This window comes from Gopherus evgoodei, chromosome 9, assembly GCF_007399415.2.
Source record: "Gopherus evgoodei ecotype Sinaloan lineage chromosome 9, rGopEvg1_v1.p, whole genome shotgun sequence".
NCBI lineage: Eukaryota > Metazoa > Chordata > Testudines > Testudinidae > Gopherus > Gopherus evgoodei.
Window position 1 is genome coordinate 57,514,946 of NC_044330.1, and position 27,448 is coordinate 57,542,393.

Consider the following 27,448-nt stretch of genomic DNA (forward strand, 5'->3'; position numbering starts at 1 on the left):
GCATAAATATACTGGCAATGAAGAGGAGGGAGTTACCTTACAAGCGGAGAACCAGTGTTGACACGGCCATAGAGAGGCAAGCAGCTTGCATGAAGACAGCCAACAGGCCAGGTGCAGAGGTTCTATTATTTTTTAAGATTATAAAAATAGATTACAACAATGCAATCAGAACCAAGGCCGTTGCATGGGGTACTGTACACACACAGTAAGAGACAGTCCCTGCCCCAACAAACTAAATTTATCTAGATGGGTGGTTCTCAACATTTTCCATCCTGGGACCTCCCCCACCTACTTGAGACCTAGCCAGAAACCCCTCCTATTCTGCAGTTGGGAAGAGTGTGGTGGTCATAACCTCTACCTTGTTTGTGACCCCTAGATTGAGAAACCCCATTCTATTTAGATTTCACATTTTAAATGTAAGAGGAACTCACAGTGTGTGTTACAATTAGATACTTCATGATCTTCACCATGGTAACCCTCATCCTCCTAGCCCCCCATCCTTTGTTTATTGGCAACCCCTGTTGTGTCATGTCGAATCAATTGTAAGTCTCTTGGGGCAAGGACCTGTCTCATCTACAGACCACCACCAGCACTCCTGCCACTGCATGTCCATCATCATTATGAGCAAGCCATATGGCACCAGGGCAGGACTCCTTTGTGTATGGCTTCCACAAAAGGGAGCTCTTGTGCACAGTCTATGACAAGCTTGCTCAACTTTGCTGATGAAAACATTGTGTGGCAGCTAATAAAAGGTTCACTGAGGGTCAGAGCAGAACAACGCTGTGTTCCTTGAAATCCTGGTGAGTGATGGCTGCTCTGTATTTGGCCCCATAATTTTTTTTAACTAGTAGGATTTACCATCCAGTTTCCAACAAACAATTTTGTGTTTCCTGGCTTCTAAAGTAATCAGAAAGTAGACACTTTTAAAGGAACCACGTCACTTACTTTTCAGGGCCACGTGGCCAAACCATAAATATTACTCATGTGATGACTCTAAGCAACGGCATTGAGCAACAGCTCAAACAATAGTCTGCAGAGAAAGTGACCATGAGATGGTTGAGTTCAGGATCCTGACAAAAGGAAGAAAGGAGAGTAGCAAAATATGGACCCTGGACTTCAGAAAAGCAGACTGACTCCCTTAGGGGACTGATGGGCAGGATCCCTTGAGGAGCTAATATGAGGGGGCAAGGAGTCCAGGAGAACTGGCTGTATTTTAAAGAAGCCTTATTGATGGCGGAGGGACAAACCATCCTGAAGTGCAGAAAGAATAGTAAATATGGCAGGCCACCAGCTTGGCTAACAGTGAAATCTTCAGTGAGCTTAAACTCAAAAAGGAAGCTTACAAGTGGAAATTTGGACAGATGACTGGGGAGGAGTATAAAAATATTACTAGAGCATGCAGGGGTGTAATCAGGGAAGGCCAGGGCACAATTAGAGTTGCAGAAGGCAAGGGATGTGAAGGGTAACAAAAAGGGTTTCTACAGGTACTTTAGCAACAAGAAGGTGGTCAGGGAAAGTGTGGGACCCTTACTGAATGACAACATAGTGACAGATGATGTGGAAAAGCTGAAGTACTAAATGCTTTTTTTGCATCAGTCTTCAGACAAGGTCAGCTCCCAGACTTCTGAACTGGGCAACATGGTATGGGGAGGAGGTGAGCAGCCCTCAGAAAGAACAGGTTAAGGACTATTTGGAAAAGCTGGACATGCACAAGTCCATGGGTCCAGATCTAATGCATCCAAGGGTGCTGAGGGAGTTGGCTGATGTGAATGCAGAGCCGTTGGCCATTATCTTTGAAAACTCGTGGCGATCAGGGGAGGTCCCGGATGATTGGAAAAAAGCAAATATAGTGGCCATATTTAAAAAAGTGAAGAAGGAAACCCCAGGGAACTACAGACTGGTCAGCCTCACTTCAGTCCCCGGCAAAATAGTGGAGCAGGTTCTCAAGGAATCTATTTTGAAGTACTTGGAGGAGAAGGTGGTGATCAGGAACAGTCAACATGCCTGATCAACCTGATTGCCTTCTATGAGATAATTGTCTCTGTGGATATGGAGAAAGCAGTGGATGTGATATATCTTGACTTTAGCAAAGCTTTTGATACAGTTTCTCATAGTATTCTTGCCAGCAAGTTAAAAAATTATAGATTGGATGGATGGACTATAAGGTGGATAGAAAGCTTGCTAGATTGTCGGGCTCAACGGGTAGTGATCAGTGGCTCGATGTCTAGTTGTCAAGTGAGTCGATCCTGGGGTTGGATTTGTTCAACATCTTCATTAATGATCTGGATGATGGGATGAATAGCACCCTCAGCAAGTTTGGAGATGACACTAAGCTGGGGGGAGAGATAGGTACGCTGGAGGATAGGGATAGGATCCAGAGTGACCTAAACAAATGAAGGATTGGGCCAAAAGAAATCTGATGAGGTTCAACAAGGACAAGTGCAGAGTCCTACACTTAGGAAGGAAGAATCCCATGCACCATTACAGGCTGGGGACCGGCTGACTAGATTCACAGATTCATAGATAGATTCATAGATTCTAGGGTCAGAAGGGACCAGTGTGATCATCTAGTCCGACCCCCTGCAGAAAGCAGGCCACAGAACCCTAAGCAGCAGTTCTGCAGAAAAGGACCTGAGGATTGCAGTGACGAGAAGCTGGATATGAGAAAACAGCGTGCCCTCATTGCTAAGAAAGCCAACGGCATATTGGGCTGTATTAGTAGGAGCATTGCCAGCAGATCAAGGGAAGTGATTATTCCCCTCTATTCGACACTGGTGAGGTCACACCTGGATTATTGCATCCAGTTTTGGTTCCCTCACTACAGAAGGGATGTGGACAAACTGGAGACAGTCCAGCAGAGGGCAACAAAAATGATTACGAGGCTGGGGCACATGACTTACGAGGAGAGGTTGAAGGAACTGGTGTTGTTTAGCCTGCAGAAGAGAAGAGTGAGGGGGGATTTGACAGCAGCCTTCAACTAGCTGAACGGAGGTTCCCACAGAGGATGGAGCTAGGCTATTCTCAGTGGTGACAGAAGACAGCACAAGAAGTAATGGTCTCAAGTTGCAGTGAGGGAGGTCTAGGTTGGATATTAGGAAACACTATTTCACTAGGAGGGTGGTGAAGCACTGGAATGGGTTACCTAGGGAGGTGGTGGAATCTCCATCCTTAGAGGTTTTTAAGGCCTGGCTTGACAAAGCCTTGGCTGGGATGATTTAGTTGGTGTTGGTCCTAGGGGATCGGACTAGATGACCTCCTGAGGTCTCTTCCAACCCTAATATTCTATGATTCTATGACAGAGGCAGACTATAGGAATAAAGCTCTCAGAGGTGGTACCCTCCTGTGGAAAAAGGTTTTGAAAAAACCTGCTTATCTGAAGAATTTTTAGGCACAAGGAAGAAGAGATCTCTCTGGCACTAATGGTTTAGCAATATCCAAAGAGTGGGGTGAACTCTACCTGAGGTAATGAAATCCCCTATCCCCCTTTACAGTCCAATACTGGGTATGATTCACTTATGGAGAGCACCTTCTTACTCTAGAACTTCTTTGAAGTTTCCTTCAGCTGAGAATTGTTTCCAATTCTGGGTGCCACGCTTTGGGAAAGAAGTGGATAAACTGGAGTGTGTCCAGAGAGCAGCACAAACAATAAAATGTTTAGTAAATCTGGACTATCAGAAAATCTATTTTAAAATAGGCATGTTTAGTTTTGAGAAAAAAAAACTGGAGGAGCAGGAGGGCTGATAGTCTTCAAATGTGTAAAGGGCTGTTAAAAAGAGGACAGGGATCAATTGTTCTCCATTTCCACTGAAGGTAGAACAAGTAGTAAGAGGCTTAATCTGCAGCAATGGATATTTAAGTTAGTTACTGCGAAAACCTTTCCAACTCTCAGGGTAGTTAAGCTCTGGAACAGGTTTCCAAGGGAGGTTGTGAAATCCCCATCACCGGAGGCTTTTAAGAACAGGTTTGACAAACACCTGTCAGGAATGGTCTAGGTATACGTGGTCCTGCCTCAGCACATGGGGTTGGACTTGATGACTTCTAAATCCCTTCCAGCCCAATATTTCTATGATTCTTAGATTATATCAGGCTCTGTCACCGTCAGCATTTTGTAGCAACCTGGCAAAAATACCCAGACTGAAGAATCGGCATTAAGAATCCTTCTGAAGTCCTGAATGTCATAGAGGAGAAAGGCTATACCCACACCTTTGAGACTGACTCAGGAAGTCACCCAGGAATCAGCACCAGTTGAACTGAAATCCTTTGCTCGAGCTTTGCTCTTATTCAGACACATATGGATGACATTTCTGCTATGAAAAGGAAGGTGGAAGCAGTAGGAAACTGCCAGCTTTGGGAGTTATAGCTCCATGTGATTTGGAGGGTTCTGCATTAAGGTATGATGCTACATTCATGCAAATTAACAAGGACAGTGCAGTTCTGTGCCACAAAGTAGACTACCTCAAAACCAAAGGAGAGGAGGATATATTTTTGCTTGGCTGGCCATACTGAAGAACATGGCATCAGGAACTTTTCAACTTCGTTGTTGCTGGATGTTTCAAAACTTTGCTTGAAGCAATGGGTCCACTGAATCCCATTATTTGGTGTCACCTAGAAGACTTCCTGATAGTAACTGTGCTGCCAAGACTTCTTCTAGGATTGATTACGTGTGAAGTTTAGAACATGATGATTTACATTCTGAGTATGCTAAGGAGAATACAGAATCTGGAGAATATATTTTCTTATTGTATAAGTGCATTATTCAAACAATGGAAAAGTGTAATGGTAAAATCCCAGCAGCATTAGATAGTGAGATACCAGGCCAAGCAAAAACAGAATACAGTACGGTATGTACACAATACAGAACAGAATACAGGGCCCTCTGAATTCCACTCCTCATCCTAGCTTTAGCAAATGATGGGCTCCAATACCACAACAGTGGATATGGTATACAAACCGAAGCAGGGTGAATGTTGAAGATGCCTTTACTTTAAAGAAGACTGCTCTTCTTGTGGATCTCCGAATGCCTCTGTCTCAGCATAGCAGGGAATTGCCACATTTACTGTAAGCTATATTTTGTTATGGCTAATTCTGGGGAAGTCATGAGGCAAATTAAGTCACAAATTTGGGGGAAATAATGTAAGACATAGATTTAGGCCTCCTTAGATTCAAAAGTCAAATTCATAGCCCCTCCCACCGTAGTCCAGACACTAGCTTCTAGCTTCTTGCCCAGCCACCTACTCACAGTGGCAGCAGGTAACAGTTATCACTTCCCATCACCATAACAGTGTGTTGAGTGGCCGTTCATTCATCTGCTCGCACATACATCCTACTTAGCTCAGTCTTTTGTTTTATATTGAGAATTTTTTTAAACGTAGGTTTTTAAGCAATATTCCAACCGATGAGTGCTTATCTCAAAAAGAATCAGAAAAGATGGAAACTCTGGACAAGGGTAGGAGTGTTAACGCAGTTCAGTGCCTGTAAAGGATTGTCACCCTCATCTCCTCCGCTACAAAAAATGAAGTTCTATTCACGGGGTTGTTACTGACTTGAAGACTTTTCACTCCTGTTTACCAACATGGTTACTTGATTCTGAGACACAAGAGACTGCTGCTGGCTCAAACTGAACACAGAAGCTTGCTGACAAAATGCCCAATACAAATAAACACTCGTACAACCAGGAAATATCATGTGTTAAGATTTAATAATAATAATAATCATCATAATAATATTTCAAAAACAATGAGAGAGAGTGCATTATACACAAGATCTGGTACTCAGTGCTTTTTATTGGCCGTTTGCTCTGTGCCAGTGTATTTGGGTAGTGGTAAGTGGATAAAAAACCCAGCTAGGACACTTCTCCAAGGAGGGAAGGAGAGAGGGTAGGCAGGAGGTTCAGAATCGGACAAACGTGGCATCAATCTGCCGGACAGAAGGAAGAGCCAGCATGATTTTGCGCCGGTACTGAGGATCCTTCTGCAGGGGGTTTCTCTCCAGATATACAGTTTCCAAATTCTTGGCTCCCTTCAGCTCATCCAGGTCACTCCAACTCTCAATGAGATTATCATTCATCTGTGAAGCACACACACAAACACTCCTAGCAAAGCTTCATTAGTGAGAACATAATCCAGACAGACCCCACTCATGAGGAGTCACCTGTTACCGAGAACCAGGGGGCAGTTAGGCTGTGTGGTTACCACCCTGGTAGAATCTGCTTGGTCCTGCTTTGAGCAGGGGGTTGGACTAGATGACCTTCTGTGGTCTCTTCCAACCCTGATATTCTATGATTCTATGAATCTAGCTAGAAAGAATGACACCACATGAGCTTCCTCAGTGTGAAGCCTTGCTAAACATTCTCTGTTCCCTACTCCAAGCATAGTTATTCTTCAGCAATATCTACCACAACACCTGCCCCCAGGTAATGTGTAACCAGAATTGAACTCGACAGGTTTTAACGTACCATGGAAATGCCACCTATTAGCTCTCTCTTGTCCACAGAACATCACAGGAATGCCTTACTCACTGCAAAGCCCACACCCTGGTGACTTGTCCCTTCAGCATATTGCTGCAGTTTTGGCCTCAAGGATAGATTCATGGGTTCCCCTTTAATATTGTTCTCCTCAAGCCAGCCCTTAATCGACAAGGCAAAGCTTGAGCTCTCCAGTCTAAGGGCACCAACCTCTCCTAGGCGGACATTCTCATGTAGGGGTGGAAATGCTGTAAGCCTCACTTCAGCAGGTTTCCTCTCGTGTCTCCATTGGGAGGCAGTCTGACTCTCACAGAAAAGGCTATAAATCTAAGGCCTGCTCAGATCTCAGTGCCATCTACAACAGAGGCCTCATACCCTCCACACTGCAACCAACCCCCAGCAGGGCTAACTGTGGTCTCTTGACAGCTCGGCTCCTTTGAATACTGCTGCCCAAAATACACCCACTGGAAGGCAGGATGGCTTCCATAGCATAGAGACTCCATGCATGTCAGTGAAGACAGTATGCAGCAGCTGGCAGTACTTTGAACCACAGTTGGCAAAGGGGAGGGATACAAACACACCATTCAGTGTTATTACCATTCTGTCCCACATTTGGATCCTGGCCGAATTCCAGCAGGGGTGTCAGAGAAAGAGAGGAGTATAGTATGCAGCCACAATTCCCCTATCCCAGATGCGAAAGCTTCAGCGCTCCTTTGCTTCTGTAAGCAGAGCTTGGAGGTTCACAAGTTACAGCACCAGCAATATCTTTACTCTCAAAATAAGGGAGCAGACCTCTTTCAGCGCACTGCTCCCCACACACAACATGCAACCAAGCCAAGCAGCACTGAGAACTCCTAACTTGCCAAAATTGCAGTTGTGAAGTGGAAAAGCAGTGTTTTTCCTTGAAGCGCCTACTTCCCATCACCCCAGGGAAAGACAGCTGCTCTAACAACAGAGGCCATGTGTCACCAAAGGATGGTCGTGGGGTTAAGATGCTGCACTGGGCCTCTGGAAATCACTTCTCAGCTCTGCCACAGAGTCTGTGACACTTCAGATAAGTCAATCTGTTGGTGCCTCAATTGCCCCTGCCCTCATCCATAACATGGGAGTCATTTTTCCCTACTCAGAAGGGTGATAGAGAGGCATTCATATACTATTGTGCCAGGAGCCATACAAATACCTAGTTAGAGTAGGACACACTATCTGCAACATTCCTGGACTGAACAAGTGATACTACATCTGTGCTAACTTTAATACTCTTTATTTAGGGCACTGAATAGGGTCAGAAGGATGCATACAGCATTTAGGAACTAGAACCCTGCAATTACCGGTAATTAAAAAATAATTCTTTAAGGTGGGCTTCATGAAACTGTAACTAGAGTATGAGAAACACTGATGTGCTTTGAAGAGAATTTTGCCCAGTTCTCTCCATCAGGAGGGATACAGGGCCAAGTTAAAGTATTAAATGGGAAAGCTGGAGGCTTAGATGGGGAAGGGAGTTGGAGATCATGAGCAGACCTTTACCAATGCACTGCTCTCTGTTTCAGTAGTGGCCTCTTCATAAAGTCAAAGTCCTATAGAATTAGCTTGCTCCCTTTCCTTCCTGAGGAAGAAACACCAGCAACTGGAGCAACTTTTTCTTCTGGGAGCCAAACACTTTGTAAATTTCTCCATTTGGTTCAAAGATTCTAGTAATTTGAAAAGAATCACACCAGATTCTGCACACAAGCTAATCTGCACTGTCTCACTTTGAGGCTGTAGTAGGCCACACTTCATAGGAAGCCTGAGCTCCTTGATGCATAAAGGCAGTTCATTCTGGCATGAGTAGGCTCAGATGGGAACCACAAAACTGACTAATACGGCCTTTGAAAGACAGTATTAAAGGGTTGGAAAAGCACGGTCCAAGAAGCCTCTGTACTGGATTCTAGCTTGATTTCATGTCCAGCTACTTCCCAGTCCTGCAGCCAAAGCCTCCGTCCAAGGGCTCAGATAGTGAAAAGTTCCAAATGATGAAAACATGAAACAGAAAAATGTGGCTTCTATTTATTAAGCATTAGAAGAGCAAGTGCTGATATACCCTAACTGAACATAGCAAGAAACAATGTACACTATGGGGGCTTGAGCACTGAGATTCCAGGTGGCTATCTGCTCCTCTGTTCAAGCTTTGTTCCCTTCCTGACGGAAACTGCACAAACAAAATGCAGGGCTTAGCCATCCAGGATGCCACCAACCAGAGCCAGCTCAGTATTATGATCTGGTTAGCAGGAGCAGAAACACCCAGAGGACAGCTGATTTTTTCCTGAATGGTTACAAGGAACTGACCAGACTGACTCTGCTCTAAAACTGCTTTTAAACACTTTGGCTTACCTCTGCACCGAAATGCATTATATCTACTTCTATTACACAGCCATACTGTAACGTACAGAAAAGCTAGCAGTGCAAAAATGGGGGAAGGCAGAGCTCTATACTTCAAAGCTATCATGATTAGGGCTACAGCCCAAGCACAGTGGCAAGATCAGTATTCTAAGGAGACAGGCACCTGACATAATTAAGGGCCTGCTATCACTAAAAATCTGTAAAATGAATGAACTGTGATGACTTTTCTCATAATCCCTCCCCCATTCAGACAGGTAAGGAAAAGAAGGGCTTACAACCTTGTCTCCAAAACAAAGGGAACACTTGAAAAAAACTCAGTCCACATCAGCTCTAATGAGCACTGGAGCTGGAATCTAAGAGATGTACAACTCACGATTTTAAACCCTCCCCACCACTCCCAGTCAAGGAGAACGATTTATTTCAGTATGTATCTATTTCAGCAAGGCCTGCACTTACCCAGAATTCCTGCAGCTCTGTTAGATGGCTGACATTTTCAATCTTTTTGATCCTATTGGATGCAATGTCCAGCATTGTAAGTTTGTTCTGAAATAAGCAAATGAAAACTTTAGCGTGGATCTCATCCTCTACCCCACTCTGAGTCCCAGAGTTGAAAATTCTGAGAAGCACTAGTAACACCACTGCCAGCTGGCTATATTGTTAGCTAGCAAAAATACAATTGTCTAATTAGGGACTAATTAGTATTGTCCTAACTTCTCCCCAGGATTATGAAACTCCTGAATACGAGAAAAAATACATTCAGTGCAAGAACTCTCACTGCTTAACTACAGCAGAGAAGATAGTTGTTAAATCAAGACAGCTTGCCAACCTCCCTGAAACAACTGAAAACAATTACTAGCTTGCCAGTCGTTGCTGACGAACCAATTGCTCCTGAGCAGTGAGCTTTCCTTGTAATATTTTAAGATTAGTAATCAGACATTCCAACAAGAAGTTTTGGAATCTACAAAAAAAGCTGATTAAAAGAACTCTCTAAGGCAGTAGGTTTAAAGACAGGAATTCTATGCATTAGGAAGCCCAAGAGTTTTAGAAAACGTATCCCTACACATGCAGGAGATCAGCTAAAGTACTCTGATTGTTCTGATCTCCAAGGGTGCCTCACAATGCCACTTATTGGTAAAAGGGCATGGAAACATCACAGGCTTTTCAGTCACGGCAATCCAAGGCAGAAATACAGAAAGTTGAACTGATTTAAAAGAGCAATATGGCATGGTTTGCCTCTTCTGACCCATGATAACTCATTCAGTCATTTCTGGTGCCTGTGTAAGAGAAACTCATGGCTACCTATTACAGATCCAATTCATCTTTCAGCTCAGGAGTTTAGCAGCAGAGATAACTGGCAGAAATGCTGTTAGGCCTCCCTGTGCTAGTTAGCAGTCAAATTGTTACATTAACTGCTTCAAGACTCCATCTACCTGGTACAATTTGAGAGTTCACTCCAGCCTGACTAGAAACATGCACGTTCCCAGCAGAAGAGGAGGCAGCTCATGTTTTGTTTTGTTGTTTTAGGTATAACAGACAAAGAATGTATATGGTTTTCTGAGAAGTTCAATTTTCTTTGAGTAACTTAAGGAAAACAGGAACTTCCCAGCAACAACACTGTAAGACGAACCCAGCCATCCTAGGAAGTATTGTGAGACCAGCCCTGACGACTTCCTAAAAGAAAGCCAATGAGACACTCACATTGTTCTCCAGTCCCTCGATGACTTCTATGCCGTTGTGGCTAAGGTACAGCTCACGCAGATTCACCAGGTTCTGCAGACCCTCGATCTTGGTCAGCCGGTTGCTCTGAAATTGTACAGGAGGGAGTAAAAGTCCAGCCCAAAGGAAGGAACCCACAGTGAACTCTAACACAAGAAAGAATTTCAAGAATATTTCTACAGAGCACAGATCATTTAGATAGAAATAAAGTGCATAGGAAGGAATGACTTTGCCTGTTACAGAGGAAGGAACTGCACAACACTGCACCTGATGGATCTGGGACATTCAATTACCTTGAAACTTTTGTAACCAACTCACAAGCAAGTTCCAGGTGAGCCACAGTCCCTTCAAACCTGGCAGGATCTCGGATTCTCCCCCTACTTATGACAGCTGCAACCCTGAAGGCCTTTTCTATTTAGTCTGTTTAGAAGACCAGGCAAGGACTTCAACAGCACTCATTTTATATTGCTCTTTTATGAGCTGGAGAAGAGGACGATGTAGCAAATATAAACAGACTCCCAAATACATTATGCGCTTACTGTGTCTGTCATACATGTGAAGTTTTTATTGGCAGTGAAACACTGTGTGTGTACTAACGTCTGATTGTTTTACCCCCTGCTGGAATTTGCCAGGCTAAAATACTGGTGTGCAGGGAAAAAGAGATTGTTTCTCTGACCCAAAGGAGGTTTTGGAATAAACTGATAAATTAAACAGTAATAAGTCATCAGGACCAGATGGTATTCACCCAACAGTTCTGAAGGAACTCAAATGTAAAATTGCAGAACTACTAACTGTGATACGTAAAAGCAGCAAAGAGTCCTGTGGCACCTTATAGACTAACAGACTGTGATAAACTCAGGACAGATAGCTGCAAGGAAGGGGGTAGGAATCAGTAACAGAAGGTTAAAAGGCCCTCCTCCTTATCAACTGAGAGGCAACCACAGGTCAATCAGGTTCAGCTGGGAAAGATTACCAAGGTAGTAAATTAGAATCAGCTGAGGGGGGAGCTACCTGAGGTTAATTGGGACCAGCTGATTCCAAGTTGGGGCTGCCTGAGACCTTTTTAAACCCTTCCCTGTGGAAGGAAGGGGAGGAGAGTAGAGAGAGAAGAAGCCCTGCTGCTAGGAGTGCAGGAACAGAAAAACAGCAAGCCCCTCCAGGAGGAGAGGCCGTACTTTCTCCCACAAGGGGGGTAAGAATTCACTAACCAGGACTAGGGGAGATAAAGGGAGCAAATTTCCCTTGTGTCCCAAGGGGGACCGCATTACCTGAGCCTGTCTCACCAGGGCTGAAAGCAGCAGAGACTAGGGAGACTGAGGAGGTGCCTTGCCACAAGACGTATTGGAGCATGAATACCCACTTCGTCAGATGCAACGAAAAGCTCATGCTCCAGTACGTCTGTTAGTCTATAAGGTGCCACAGGACTCTTTGCTGCTTTTACAGATCCAGACTAGCACGGCCACCTCTCTGATACTTAACCATGATATGTAACTTATCATTTGAATCAGCTTTTGTACCAGATGATTGGAGGATAGCTAACGTGACGCCAATTTTTTTATAAAGGTTCCAGACACAATCCCAGCAATTACAGGCCAGTAAGCCTAACTTCAGTGCCAGGCAAACTGCTTGAAACTAAAGTAAACAGAATTTTCAGATACATAGATGAATGTGATTTGTTGGGGAAGAGTCAACATGGTTTTTGTAAAGGGAAATCCTGCCTCACCAATCTACTAGAATTCTTTGAGGGGGTCAACAAGCATGTGGACAAGGGGGAAACCAGTGGATATAGTGTACTTAGATTTTCAGAAAGCCTTTGACAAGGTCCCTCACCAAAGGCTCTTAAACAAAGCAAGCTGTCATGAGATAAGAGGGATGGCCCTCACAGATAACTGGCTTAAAAGATTGGAAACAAAAGGTAGGAAAAAATGGTCAGTTTTCAGAACGGAGGTAAATAGTGGTGTCCCCCAGGGGTCTGTACTGGGACCAGAATTGTTCAACATATTCATACATAAGGCTAAGTTTTTGTAATGGATATTTTTAGTAAAGTCATGGACAGGTCACGGGAGAAACAAAAATTCACAGACACCCGTGACTTGTCAGTGGCTTTCACAAAAAATATCCCTGACAAAGGGGTAAGTGGGTTTAGCACCCACTGTTGCTGGGGGTCCCCGGTCTCTCCCCCACCTTCACCCCCCACTGTGACTGGGCAGCTGTGGGGACTCCCCTGCCCCCCTCTGTGGCTGGGCAGCTGCAGGGTCAGGTGGGGGCTGGAAGCTGTGAGGGTAGGGCTGGCTGGGAGCTCCAGCCCCTGGGCCAAAAATGTCACGGCGGTCAACAGAAGTCATGGATTTTGTGACAACAATGTAGCCTTATTCATAAATTATCTGGAAAAAGGGGTAAGCAGTGAGGTGGCAAAATCTGCAGATGATACAAAACTACTTAAGATAGTTGAGCCCTAAGCGGACTGTCAAAAGTTACAAAGGGATGGATGACTGAGCAACAAAATGGCAGATGAAATTCAATGTTGATAAATGCAAAGTAATGCACATTTGAAAACAATCTCAACTATATATACAAAATATACTATATTAGCTGTTACCCACTCAAGAAAGAGATTTGAGCCATTGTGGATAGTTCTCTGAAAATATCCAATGTGCAGCAGCAGTCAAAAAAGCAAACAGAATGTGGGGAATCATTAGGAAATGGATAGATAATAGAACAGAAAATACTGCACACAGTATTCAAGATGTGGGCGTACCTTGGATTTATATAGAAGCAATATGATTTTTTTAATTAATAATATAATTAAAAAAAATATCATTGCTTCTATAAAAATCCAAGGTACGCCCACATCTTGAATACTGCGTGCACATGTGGTTGCCCCATCTAAAAAAAAGATACAGTAGAATTGGAAAAGGTACAGAAAAGGGCAACAAAAACGATTAGTGGTATGGAACGGCTTCTGTATGAGGAGAGATTAATAAGATTGGGACTTTTCATCTTGGAAGAGATGACTAAGGGAGGATATGACTGAGGTCTATAAAATCATGACTGATGTGGAGAAAGTAAGGAAGGAAGTGTTATTTACTCCTCCTCCTAACACAAGAACTAGGGGTTACCAAATGAAATTAATAGGCAACAGGTTTAAAACAAACAAAAGGAAATAATTCTTCACACAATGGTCAGTCTTGTGAAACTCTTTGCAAGAGGATATTGTGAAGGTGAAGACATTAACAGGGTTCAAAAAAGAATTAGATAAGTCCATGGAGGATAAGTCCATCAATGGCTATGAGCCAAGATGGGCAGGGATGGTGTCCCTAACCTATTTGCCAGGAGCTGGGAAATGGGCGACAGAGGATGAATCACTCAATGATTACCTGTTCTGTTCATTCCCTCTGAGGCACCTGGGCAGTGGCCACGGTCAGAAGACAGGATACTGGGCTAGATGGACCATTGGTCTGACCCAGTATGGCTGTTCTTATAGTCAAATGTTTTTTACTACTTTTATTAGCTCTGTTTGTTAAAAGTGAGTAGGGTGACCAGACGTCCCAATAAAATTGTGACTGCCCCGATATTTAGGCGTTTGTCCCGCGTCCCGACCGATGTTTGGCCGGGATGCAATTTCATGGCTTTTTTTTTTGTGCTGATATTTTCTCCTCTGGTCACCCTAATGACAGGTCACTCATTTCTTCCACTCATCTGATCACCCTAAAAGTGAGAGACTTGGTATCAGGGCAAAAAGGATAAATCCCCTCATTTAGCACAGCCTTGGGGAGATTTCTTCTTTTCCACTGCTGCAGCAAGAGGAAATCATCCTATGGGGACTGCTGCTGTAGGATCAACCCCAGTGCTTAATTGGTGCTAGGGCTTGCCAAGGCTGAGCCTATAGGCTTGGCAGTTTGTAACCCTGGCATCTCTGGGACTTCCATGTCAGATACAAAAGTAAAAAAAAACAAAAAAACAAAAAAAAACCAGCTTGAGCCCCGGCACCTCTTTCATTACAATTACTAGAAGAAGTTAGTAAACGTATTTCAGCCAAGGATGCAGAAGTATTTCTTTCTTCCTCCCCTCAACCAATGTAGAACTAGACACCCATTTGATGCACTTATGAAGTGCTTGCAGTTCCATTTTCAAAGAGCATGAAACAAAATACTGAGCACAGAGAATGTCAGTCTTTAAAAAAATTTAGCTGAAGAAAGAGTGCAGATCTGCTGATTCAGGCTGAGTCATGCATTGAATTGGGCTGTGGTTTACATGCTCCCTTGTCAAGGTGGAATGAGGAGTCCAAGGAGGATCAATACCTGTATACTGAGCACTGTCAAGTTTGTCAGTGCATCCAAGTTCTGGAGCTTGGTGATTTTGTTCTTTCCCAGGAATAGGCTGTCCAGGTTAGTCAATGTGTCAATATTCTCAATTGCCTGTAAAATGACCAAAGGAGGCAGTGTTACTGCTCTGGGCACTACTTCCAGCCTTAGGTGTCACCACCAGATTCGTTTAAAGAGTGTTCAGATGGTGGGAGCACAGCAAGCAAACCTAGATCTCCTGATCAAATTAAGCATTCTGTCCTTCTGGATCTATGGAGTCCTAAAATGACTATCCATATTCAGATTAGAATGTAAGCCATACCATCCAGATGTTTTTCCACCTGGAGCTTTGAAGGCAAGCAATCTTAGATGTTAGAGATGTTCCCACAGCAGGTTCTCAAACTTCATTGCACCATGACTCCCTTCTGATAACAAAATTACTACATGACACCCCCCAGAAGGGTAGGAGAAGGAAGAAGGTGGCCAGAGCCCGGGGGTGGAGCTTGGGCTTCAGCTTCAGCCCTGGGTCAGAGCAAGTCTAATGCTAGGCTTGATGACACTATTAAAATGGGATTGCAACCCACTTTGGGGCCCAGACACACAATTTGAGAACTGCTGTGTTAGTGAATCTGACATCCCTAACTAGGGGAACAGGAAAGGGGAGACAGTCTGTGGAAAGATCCAATTCTTCTGGTGGAGTTCACATTATTCTTTATAATCCCCAAAGAAATTTAATAGTCTGATGAGCAATTCCTTAGAACTGCCATTTTCCACATCACCTAGAACAAATAGTGAGCTGAATCCACCCTTAACATAATAAATAACTTCAGCAGACAAACACATTACAGCCAAGCCAACTGAATGAGAATGGAAGTTACTGTCCTTAGCAGATACATTGGACTTGTTTTTAAAAAGGTTTCTGAGGATGGCAGCATTTTCAATATTACAAACACCACGTTCCATTGAGATTAACTACAGCATTCACCCACAGCTGTGCTGCTGAGAATCAGAACCCCGAATGATTCTGCAACACGTAGTTCACATGAGCTGGGGCCTGCCTTGGGGCAGGAGCAGCATAAATGCCAGCACGCTTTCGTGGAATCAGTGCAGGAGTGGGAGCTAGGAGTCTTAATCCTGATACTGCCATTGTTGTGATGTGTGGCCTGAGGAAAGTCATTCAGCCTGTGTCTCAGTTTCCCTATAATAAAATAAGGATAATAATGCTTTTTAGTTTCACAGGCATGTTTAGTTCATAATGAGACAGTGCTTTGAAGACAGAAATGCTATACATGTGCCAAATATTAGTACAACTAATTATTATTAGTACTATTAGTACATGTGCCATTCCAGTTTAAGTACCGAACTGCTTGGAGTGAAGGGGGATGTGGGGAAGAATGAGGAGATTTCCCTCTGGATGATCAAAAGAACTGTATTCTTTGTTTCCAAAAAGAGATGTGTCCAGCCCTCCTCACAAGAGAAAGTACCAGAGGGCAGTTAAAGGGGGGATCCCAGAGACTCCCATAAAGAAAAGGAAACACAGGCAAGCTTTAAAAAAAAAAAAAAAGGGAACTTCAGCACATAAATAATTGAAGAAATTTTCTTTTTCTTCTCCTGGAGCCTCAAAGGCATATGATACTGATCAGACAAGCCATATACAACCACTTATAATGGACTCTAAAGTAGCTTAGAAAAATATTCGAACAAGAGTGTCGTAATTGAAAAGGCTTTTGATGTCTGCCATGTAGCCATCAACAAATAAATACAAGCTGGTAACAGCTCAAATGGGGACTCTTATTACACTTCACTGCCTGAGTCCCTGCCAATGATTGTGTTTTGCCAGGTCCCTGAGCAGTCTGTTCGCTGAGTTCAGCTCAGCAGTGGGAGAAACTTACAGCTAATACCACCTCCGATACAAGCAGCTGATACCCCCTCACTGGCAACTTCTGCTATGGTAATGGGGAAGAAAATACTTAAGAGTTCTGGGGAGAAGAAAATGTGTGTGTGGGGGAAATCTCTCTCCTTAAAGCACTGAGTCAAGGAGATGCTTATTTTAGTGAGAATATTATAGAACACGGATCAGCTACCTTTCAGAAGTGGTGTGCCGAGTCTTCATTTATTCACTCTAATTTAAGGTCTCGTGTGCCAGTAATACATTTTAATGTTTTTAGAAGGTCTCTTTCTATAAGTCTATAATATATAACTAAACTATTGTTGTATGTAAAGTAAATAAGGTTTAAAAAATGTTTAAGAAGCTTCATTTAAAATTAAATTAAAATGCAGAGCCCTCTGGACTGGTGGCCAGGACCCAGGCAGTGTGAGTGCCACTGAAAATCAGCTCGCGTGCCGCCTTTGGCACGCGTGCCATAGGTTGCCTACCCCTGTTACAGAACAAGTGCAGATGGGAGATATAAGAAGTAGGTCATCAGTTAAACATCTGTCTGATAACTAGCTTAGGCCAGCCTTGCAAAAAAATCAGCAAGAAAATTTACCAGAGCAGGCACAAAATAAATTTACTTGCCCACACTTATTGTGACACCACCAATCAGAGAATTAGCAGCATTTTACCCACCCATCACAAAGAAGAATTACTTGACATCAAGTGAAAAATTTTGCAAGGCAACTGACCCGTGGCTTCAAATTCCAGTGCTCTTGCCATTCATTCTAATGCACCCTCGGTCAGCAAGCCAGAGAAGTCCCGAGCATCAAAATATTGATATGACCTTGTTAAAGATTGAAATTTCAAAGGTCCTTTCCTGTGTTTTCACCCTACAGATTTATCTCCAGGAATTCTGTCCAGCTGTGACGCACAAGACACAAGTTACACTGTAGAAGAGAGCTACAGCTATCAAAGGTTTTTATTGCCCACAAACCCAACAGGGACAGGAGCTATTTCCTTGTGTCTGCCTGGAAATGCACTCCTCTCATCATTGCGCTGCAGCAGCCAGCCACTTAGGATAGGGCCACTTTGAGAAGTCAGAATACAATCAGTCTACAAGGATAGATACCATGTTTCTACTTTTTTTTTTTTTTTGGTATATTAAAATAAGCTTTAGAGGTTACATAATCTGATGTGACCTATCTCCACATACCTTTCAGTCCTTTACCATGGAGGACAATGCACCCAAATTTGTACTTATTTATTTTTAAGCTGTTGGAAGAGATTGTCTGGGTAGTCCCTGCCTGCAGCAATACAGTATTAAGAACATAACTGGATCCTTTCTGTCTTTCTCTACCTGTCTTTCAAATTGCCTCATGTACCCATAGCTGTGGGACAGAAGCTACTCCACTTTGCTAGATTCCTGCCTGTCTCTCCAGGCCACCTATGAAGATCCCATTGCCCTGTCTGTGCAAAGTCCAAGATTTCCAATCATTTAACTGGCTGCAGCCCCAAAACTGTAGTGTTATTCCCCACAACAGTTTCATTTCACAAGTAATACTTCCCTCTATTGGGGAGAAATGAACAGGGCTCTCTTTCAGCTGTGAAGTGAAATCTATTGACTCTATAATGCAAGCAAAGCGCTCCTCCCCTGCAGCCTAAAAAAAAAAAAAGGCTGAACACAGGGAAGTGGAAGGAATTGTACCCAGGGTCCATGAAGAGAAACGTGCTCCCAGGTAGTCATGATAAAAAAAAGAAAACTTCAAGAACTCTCCCCACCTCAGATGCTTTCCTTCTTTTCTTGTTATTGTCCTCAGCACAACAGCTGGTTTACCAAAGAAGCTGAGTTAAAGAGATACTATCAACTTAGAAATCACCATTCTGACAGACATTTTCCTACCTACTATCGTTACAAGCATTCCCTAAGATTCCTATCCTGAAAGAGATTAGGGAAGTATTTTTCTCTGTTTCACATTATTTATCTTGAGCATTTGACAGCACTTTATGTATAGTCAGCTTCAGTATTTCCCATGTTCCCTTTTTTGTGTGGATCTCACACCGAGCAACGGCAAGAGAACACACAATTGGCAGGGGTATGTAGTATCTGAAATCACTCATTCATCTTCTTGAAGCTGACCATGTCCCTAAGGTCAGGAGAACCACATGAGTGCAAATAAATGATAGAAAGGAAAAGTCAGCTGTAGGATAGGAGATGTACAGGCATTTTAGGCTATAAGTGAATTAAAATAACTAATTCTTACTATAGGTTAGCAACATCTGCATGAAGCAGCATAAACCAGAAGTGAAAACACAGATCTAAGCTTAACAGATTTCAATACTCAAACACGTATACCTGAACAGAGTGCCTTGCTCCAAAGAGATGAAAGGAAACTGAAGACACATTGGACATCTGAGTCCCTCTCCACAACCAACACAAGACTTTGGTGGGAGGCTGGCTTCCCCTGCTGTATTCCTGTGAGAACAGCTTTGATTCTTTTATCAAAAGTGTTATTGCCTAAGTTATTGGCAAGCTTATGGCACTATTCCAGTATGATTACACTGTTACAAGAACCTGAGTATTTTCAAGACAGAAATCAGTTTTTCTCTTATGATGCCCATGATCTTCTTTTCCTAGGGTGCACTGTCCCTTTATGAAACAAAGTGAGTCACTGCAAGTGACATTTTTCAGAAGTGCACAGTGCATCTAAATCCTAATTTAAAAAACTATTGACGCACTAAGTCAACAGAATGTAGGCTCCTAGAGTGACATCTGAAAATACAACCCTGGGTAAAATTTTCAAAAGCACTAAAATGGACCATTTCAGTTATGCCTAATCAGTTCTATACAAGAGCTAAAATAATCACAGAGTAAAAAGTCCCAATCAAAGGAAAGCAGCATGGCTGCATTGTCTCAGACAGTTCAACTAGAACAGAGCTTTCCAGTCTCCAAGGTGTATGCAGGTGTATGTAGGCTGCTTTCTGACCTCATCTCTAGAGATGGGACTGGTCAGCATCCAAATGAGTGAGTGTCCAAGGAAGAGGACTTGGAAAAGACTAAGCCATTCCCTACCACTCCCGATCTTGCATAGCAGATATTACAGGTACTCCTTTTTATCCAAAAATATGTGCATTCCTTCTATCTGCCCCTTCCACATTTCTATGTGACACGACTGGGTTATCTCAGTTGTATCTAGCCAGCTATTACTGGTTCCCCATCTAATTTCACTAATTTTGCTACTACTATAAATTTTTCAGTCGTGCCTACCCGGATTCGATTGGATCCCAGCTCTAACATCTGTAATTGCTGTAAGTTGCTCAGGTTCTCAATTTTGCTGATTTTATTGTTGACCAAGAAGAGTTTTTTAAGCTGGGTGAGCCGGTCCAGTCCTTCAATGTGTCGCAGCAAGTTAAAAGAGATGTCCAGGATCCTGCCATAAGCAAAGCAAAGACCTTGTCAATCCAAGGCAAAAGCAAAGGGAGACCATGGAAAGGGCACTTGCATATTGGGGGTGGGGATCTAAAGCAAATTTTCTATCACCTATGTTGCTTAAGCAATTTGTTAGCACACTGGGCTATAGGGAGTCAGAAATGGCATTTGTTTGCCATACAGGAAATTAAAAACATGCTTAAAACAGGGTCTGAAGAAAGAAAAAGAATTGGCAATACTTTCACATCACCGCCTGAACCCAACCCAACAGTGGCACTTCGGCCTCCAATTTTAAAAATGCTATTACACCATCCCTTTCCCAACCCAACATGTCCCTATGAAAATTCCCTCTGAAAAGCACTGGATCAAAACCTCCCTTAAGTACTAGACAGTTAGTACCTACTAGTGGAAACATTTGTGTACTCAGTCTAAACTAAGCTGAATTTCAGTATCCTCAACAATTTATCACCTTTTGCAAGACCTCGTGTCCTCTAGCCAGGAAGACAGTACAGAATTCAGCTGCTTGGAGGAGGAAGGATGAGTTTGTGGTTAGGACACTGGACTGGGATTCAGGTCCCTGCTACAGACTTCCACTGTGACCTTGAGTGAGCCACTGTATAATGAGGATAACAATACTCTCCTTCTGCTACCTTTTCTCTGCCTTGCTTAGTTAGACTGGAAGATCTTCAGGGCAGGAAATGTGTTTGTACAGTGCCCTGCACAAACGGGCTCTGATCTCACTCACGGCCAATAGCTGCTTCTATAATGCAAATCCTAGTTACAGTGGTCACCACAGAACAATGGGAGACTACATTCCTCTTCTCTGGGGTAGGCGGCCATTGCCGTCATGCAGCACTCCAGCCACACATCTACAGTACGTTTAATTTTTGGTTTTAACAAAAAATTGTCCCCAATTGCCTCTAGCGTAACGAAACCAGTTTAGAGCAAGACCTAAATTCCAATGAAGAACATAAGACAGTGTGTATGTAGCACCCACGTGAATCTCCATGAAAGAAAAGTCTACAAGCAGAGAGTGCCATGTGTGTAATTAAGGTTTTGGTTTGGTTTTTTTTAAATGCCTAATGATACATTTTGCTTGACGACCACTTTATAGAAAGCCTGCAGACTGGAGCCTCATTTACTACATCACCACGCAGTCCTGGTCATTCCCTCCTCGCTGGATACTCACTCAAGGTCTGTCAGGGCCTCTAAGTTCTCAATCTTTCGAATCTGATTATCATAGAGATCCAGTTCTCTGAGAGTCTGCAGCTGCTCCAGGTTCTCGATGCACTTAACCAAATTCTGACGTAGACATAGAGTCTGAGTATTGGGAATAAGTTAAAAAAAAGCCACAACAAAGTGAGACAAACCTCATGAGAAAAGAAAAAGAGCATCTGAAAAAGACAATCTGCACCCCTTCTTTGGAGTTACTATCAGACTCCATTTTATAGCTCACCCCCATTACCATGAGAAAAAGGAAATGTCGATCCAGTTTCTTTAAGGCCAAGAAAAGCACAGCCATGCCAGTTATAGGGTGAGGAAGGAGCGCATGGAACTGATGCTGTGGCTAGCCTATTAACTAAAGGCCCAATTCAAGTCAATAGGAATTTAGTCATGGACTTCAAGGATTGCAGGCTTCAGCCCAAAGGGAGTCATGTTTTAGAAGCAGGGAGGGACCTCGTTCCCATTATCTTGTTGAAAGGATTCTGCTAAGCCAGAGACTTGCAAAGTAAGGACAGGTCATTCTAGCTGAAAGGATGGACCATCACACAAGAAGAATCCTTGCAATGCTGAAAAAAGCAATACGGTCAATACATTTTTCTACAGAATTTTGCTTCTCCAGTTTTGTTAATAGCAGTCCCGCTGGAGCTAGTTACACTTCAAATTAGGGTTCAGCATCACAGTTTGCTGGTCCAAAGACCAAAGAACTTACTTCCAACTGACTAGTCTCTCAACAAGGGCATATTTTATGTTTCAGCCTATCATAGAGTCTACTATAGTCTCAAAATGCACAACAGTGATTTTCAGAAAGCCCTCAAAAGTTATTGTTATGGCAGATGTCACCAGGTCACACTGTTAAAAGTCTTCCAAGTTTGATAGCGTGCAAGCAAATTTTTAGTCTTGGAAGAAAGGCCTGTAGTGGTGTTAGGTTTTGGTTGTGCAAGTTTCTGTGTAGAGGCAGCTTTGGGAAGAGAGGGAGTTGTGGAAGCAGCAGGAGAGATTGCTCTCTGCCTCGATGTCAAATCTTGAAGCAGAGTTTATGCTGAGATGAGATTCCTAAAAGAGAGCTGCCTGCACCTCTGTTCCAGGACTAGTGTGTAGGTGTAAATAAAGCAATTTACACTTCAAATAAACCTGGATTCCATGTCACTGATTTCTCCTCCACTGGGAAGCAGACTTACAAGGCCCTGACATCTGCTACTGCTTGGCAGAGGGACAGTTACATTCTTCACAGCCACACATCTTAAAAGGATATTGCTCATTAGAAGCTCTGCTGGTTCCCAGCTAGAGAAAGACTCATCATACTGGCTGACTTACAGATAAATGACATAAGATTTGCAGCTCCTAGAGTTGCTTGTACCTTGATGCTCACCATTCCTTCTGAGTCTCACCTTCACTTTCTTGAGCACTTCAAATCCCTCGATCTTTCCAATTCGGAAATGATTCAGGTCAACATCCTGAAAGAGAAAAGGGAGAAGACTGACTCGTCCACTGGCTGTTGGTGTTGAAGGTTTGTTTCATGATAGTGTCTTCCAAGTCCAGAGTACAAATGCTGCTTGTGCCTTGCCATGAAAGGGAGACTGTAGATTCATAGAATATACAGACCTCAGTAAGACCCCTTTTTCCTAAAAAGCTTGCAAAACTCTGGTCTTGCAGGCAGCTGAGCGCCATTAAGTATGAGAGGAGCTTGGGTTTGTTGCCCAAGATGGCATGTCTGCCTACAGCTGAAAAAGTCTGAACTAGAGAATATTTTAGTGGTTATAGCAACCTCATGTGTTTGGTTCATTTAACAGAAGGGAAGCTTTTTGGATGAGTTTTGCTCTTATGAAGATAAAGTGCTAATTCTATTGGCTAGAGCTAGGTACTGCACAGGATTCCCAAACATACCTTTCTAGTGTTACCTCAATCCTAACTAGAGCATCCTTTGCTATTCCAGTCCTGGGCCTCTGCTGGCAGAGATTGCCAATTGTGTCTAATTATTTGGTGGTTTTGTGACTACAGGTGTGAATAGGTGAACAGCTAATACACTTACCTTCTGTGCTGCCTAGCCCCTGCTCCTCAGTTTTTGCAGAAAAACATACAAACAAAACGTAAATACAACACCTGCCAAAGTTCAGCAAATTTCTCTGTAAACAGTCTCTCACAATTCATTTATCTGACAGGCTGAGTGGATAACTTCCCATGTGTGCTGATAGAATAAAGTTATGTAACAGCAAGGAGATCTTAAAGACAGTCTAACAAGTGCTTACAACCTGTTGCTTTATGTTTATACTGTCTCTACTTTAAAATGACTCCACGCTTGTCCTAATATCCCAAGTTGTTAACAAAAAAATCCCAGTTATTGATTAAAAAAGTACATCTCTTCTTCTGACTGTAAAACTCAGGTTCAATTTTGGGGAGATCTGGACAGCCAACACTTCTGGAAGAATTATTCCTCTTGTCCAAGGTTCAGATACCTTCTCACAGAACTAGTCATCCTTTGCCTACCTTTGTTTCTTTAAATAAGTCCAATATGAATGTAACCAACATTACCTCAGCTTCCGGATCCAGGTTAATTGACTCCATATCAACTGGTGTCTCTGCTTCTCCTGCAGCAGAATGAGAACACACAGTATAAACTCACATTATACATCAACCGATGGAAAGGCTGCAGTGCTTCTCCACTGGCCGGGGAGGTGTGCGAGTGAATGCTCTTTAGTCAATCTAGGAAGGTGAGAAATATACTGCTTTGAGTCTTTGCTGCACTGGACAGAAGCTGCAGCTACATGAATGTCAACATTGTTCATCTAGTTGAGAATGCAAACGTCACTAACAGAATTTCGTACTTTGATTCATAGTGCAAAAATAATTATAATTCTCCAGCCTAGCTCTAGTGAAGCTGGTAAATGCTGCTGGATCAGCACCCAGGTATGATGGGGGTCTCTGGTTGAAGTAGTGACTAATACTGGGATGCCAGGTTTTAGCAGGACTGTTGATTTTTCAGCTACCCTAACATTTAGCTGATTTACTCCTGTACATTCTCCATCTTCCCTTGTGAATAGTCACAGTTGCTGAAATAACTGCTCTCCTCAGATAACCCAGTATAATGTTCCCAGGGGAAAAACTATTGTACACAGGTTGTCTGGCGGAAACACACCTGACCTGCATGTTCATCTACGTGAAGAATTCCACCCTTATTGGAATACTGAAAGCATATGATACTGGTTTGCGTGCCTTCTTGAATGTTTTTTCCTTGTTGTTTAAATGAGTACACCAATATTTTAAGAATGCAGCATTTGTTATGCTGGGTATGTTGTTCTGGGAAATGCTTTTACATCTCTGGAACACAGCCCAGTATTTTCATGCACTTCTAGCACAACATTAGAGGGTATTTAGTGGAGAGATTCATGTTGAATAATTCATGTGTGTTTCCCATTTGGTGAAGTGGGTGGGCTGGGTGTATCAATTTCAGTATAAGATTTCAAAAGACAGATATACAACATAGGAAGAGGTTACATTTCAAACCTATGGTCCCTTATGCTGAAGGAAACCTACAGGAATTAACTACTGCTGAGCACACAGACTTTGGATTAATCCTTGCATCATTTTATGCGATCTCACTCTATTAGCCCCTTCAGTAATACCTGATCCTATTTGTTTTTTTTGGTTCAATCAAGCATCCATTCAAATGACTAATACCCAACTACACTGGAAAAGTGCATTTCTTAGACGTACCTGACACACACTCCAGCACTGAAGGGATTCATGGTACAGAATTAAAACTCAATAGGGTCTAGCAGACCGATTTCCTAATATTCTCAAATTCTGTAATATACGTTGCCTGCTTTACCTCTACTGTTTCATCAATTCAGAATGGGAGGACTGATTGACTCAGGGGAATTGGTGAGTGATATGGAGCATTTGGCCTCTATCTTTCTAATCAGAATACAGCATAAATCAGCAGTGACCACAACTTGTAGCCATCTGATGTGAAACAAGCTGGTGGTTTGGGAGCCGTTCTGAGTAGCATCACAAAAAACTCGGCCATAACTGACACCAATCAGTATGCTGGTTGACAGCCTCAGCAGATGCCAAAGGATGAATTATCCCCTGTGATCCTTGGTAGAGCCGTGTGGAGAAACATGCTCTGTCACTGCCAAAGCTGTACATGTTCTATGGATGCCTAGAGTAAAAAAGGCTGCCAAACTGCCAACAGCCTCAGCCCAAACAAATTACGCTGCAACAAACCGCCCAACTGAATGTACAGCCAGCCAACTGCAGGACAAGACTGTAACAACAATTATTTGAGATCTCACTTGAAACTAACACATTCTTCTTGTATTAAGAAGTATAAAGAGCCTGTTGCAAGGCATAAGGTACAGGAGGCCTCTCCCCTATACCTCCACAATTCTCCAATGACAACATTGCCAAAGCGATACAGCTGGTAGATCATTGTGATTAACAAACACTAGTATTATTCAAAACCTTACTGTGCTTTGTTCCATGACAAGCTCCCTCAGGATCACCTCGGTAGTGACCCATTCACATGTGCTTTCTTTGGTGGCAATGAGTTAATACAATATTACTGTAACTGACGAGCCCTGATTGGAAGGCTCGACATCAGTGTACTAAACAGAAATTAATAAAAAAAACCCAAATCCTTTTACTGTCACCATTTGACATTGGGTAAAATAAGCCACAGACAGGTTAGATTGTTTATCCAAGGTCACACACAAATTCTGTGGCACAGCCAGGAACATAAGCCACATCTGACTCCCAGTCTTGTGCTTAAATCAGTAAGGTAATGGAACCTCTTAATGACAAAGTCTGCCCTTCCCAGAACTTGTATATGTTATGCTAACACCATGAGTATAAATAAAGATTTCATTGGGAAGAACATGGCTGCCCACCCAATTTTGCTACTCATACATAATTCATGTTATCTCAAACAAGTGCCAATAAAACTTGTCGTCACACTAGCATTTATTTTATGGCAGGGGTTCTCAACCTTTTTCTTACTGAGGCCCCCCTCAACATGCTAATAAAACATCAGGGCCCAGCGGGGGGATGGCAGAAGCGCAGGTCTCTGAGCCAGGGTGTGGTGGGGAACTCTTGGGCATAGGCATAGTTTTACTTCTATTTGGGGGGTAAGAGCTAGGGGGGCTCAAGCCAAGTCTCCAAAGCGGGGTCCAGGGAGGGGGCACTACCTCCACCCCGACTCACTCAGGAGGCCACTCAGCCTGTCTGGGCTATGGGGGGATGCAATCAAAAAAATATAACTTAAAGGGAGGGGGACAGTTCAAAAAGTTTGACAATTGCTCAGGATGCAGGGAGGGGTGACTGGGGCTATGTGCAGGCAGGGAAGTAGCTTAGGGTGCAGGCAGGAGATAGGTAAGGGCTGTGTACAGGTGGGGGGTGGGCTCCCAGTGCTGCTCCTGGCTTGGAGGGCTTGAAGGCGGGCGTGCTGGCATCAGCCCTGTGCCCAGCTTGTGGGGACGGGAGGATGCAGGTTTCAGCCCCGCGCTGCTCCCGGCTTGGAAGTGACGCGGGCTTCAGCCCCGCGCTGCTCCCGGCTTGGAAGTGACGCGGGCTTCAGCCCCGCGCTGCTCCCGGCTTGGGGTGTGTGGGGGGGAGATGGTGTCAGCTTCAGCCCTGCAACGCTTTTGGGTGGAGGGGAGGATGGGGACGCTGGCTTCAGCTCCGTGATGTTACTGGCTTTGGGGGTGGATATGGGGGGTGCTGGCTTCAGCCCCGCAACACTCCCGGGTTGGGGGGAGCATAGGCAGGCCGCTCCCGCCTTTGTGGGGGGGAGGGAAGGGGGCGTCAACTACAGCCCTGCGACACTGCATGTTTCGGCACTGGGGCTTGGGGCACCAGGTTTCAGCTGTGGGGCTCTGCAGCCCCACGAAAGGGCTCATAGATCACTAGGGGGGTCATGGACCCCCAGTTGAGAACTGCTGGTTTATGGCACATTAGAGACAATCTTTAGAATTCCTAAATCTTACTTAGGTTTGGGATTAACACATCATATTAAACACAATATGTTAAACATATTCCTGTATGTATCTGCTTGCAAAGCTGGGTTG

The 27,448-nt window shown here is 43.5% G+C and overlaps 1 protein-coding gene across 6 annotated transcripts in view; it reads right to left on the bottom strand.

Moving 5' to 3' along the window:
• PPP1R7 (protein phosphatase 1 regulatory subunit 7) overlaps window positions 1-27,448 on the bottom strand; it is a 43,519-nt gene that overhangs the window by 9,021 nt on the left and 7,050 nt on the right. For 2 of the 6 annotated variants that reach the window (XM_030576006.1, XM_030576012.1), the window contains 8 exons: window positions 23,916-23,971; window positions 22,775-22,840; window positions 21,352-21,482; window positions 20,001-20,163; window positions 14,857-14,973; window positions 10,538-10,642; window positions 9,296-9,382; window positions 5,680-6,066 (listed from right to left, as the gene is read on the bottom strand). In XM_030576006.1, the coding sequence (XP_030431866.1) occupies window positions 5,890-6,066; window positions 9,296-9,382; window positions 10,538-10,642; window positions 14,857-14,973; window positions 20,001-20,163; window positions 21,352-21,482; window positions 22,775-22,840; window positions 23,916-23,971 (902 nt within the window). In that variant the 3' untranslated portion in view covers window positions 5,680-5,889. The other 4 variants (XM_030576010.1, XM_030576011.1, XM_030576009.1 and 1 more) reach the window with 3 other exon arrangements.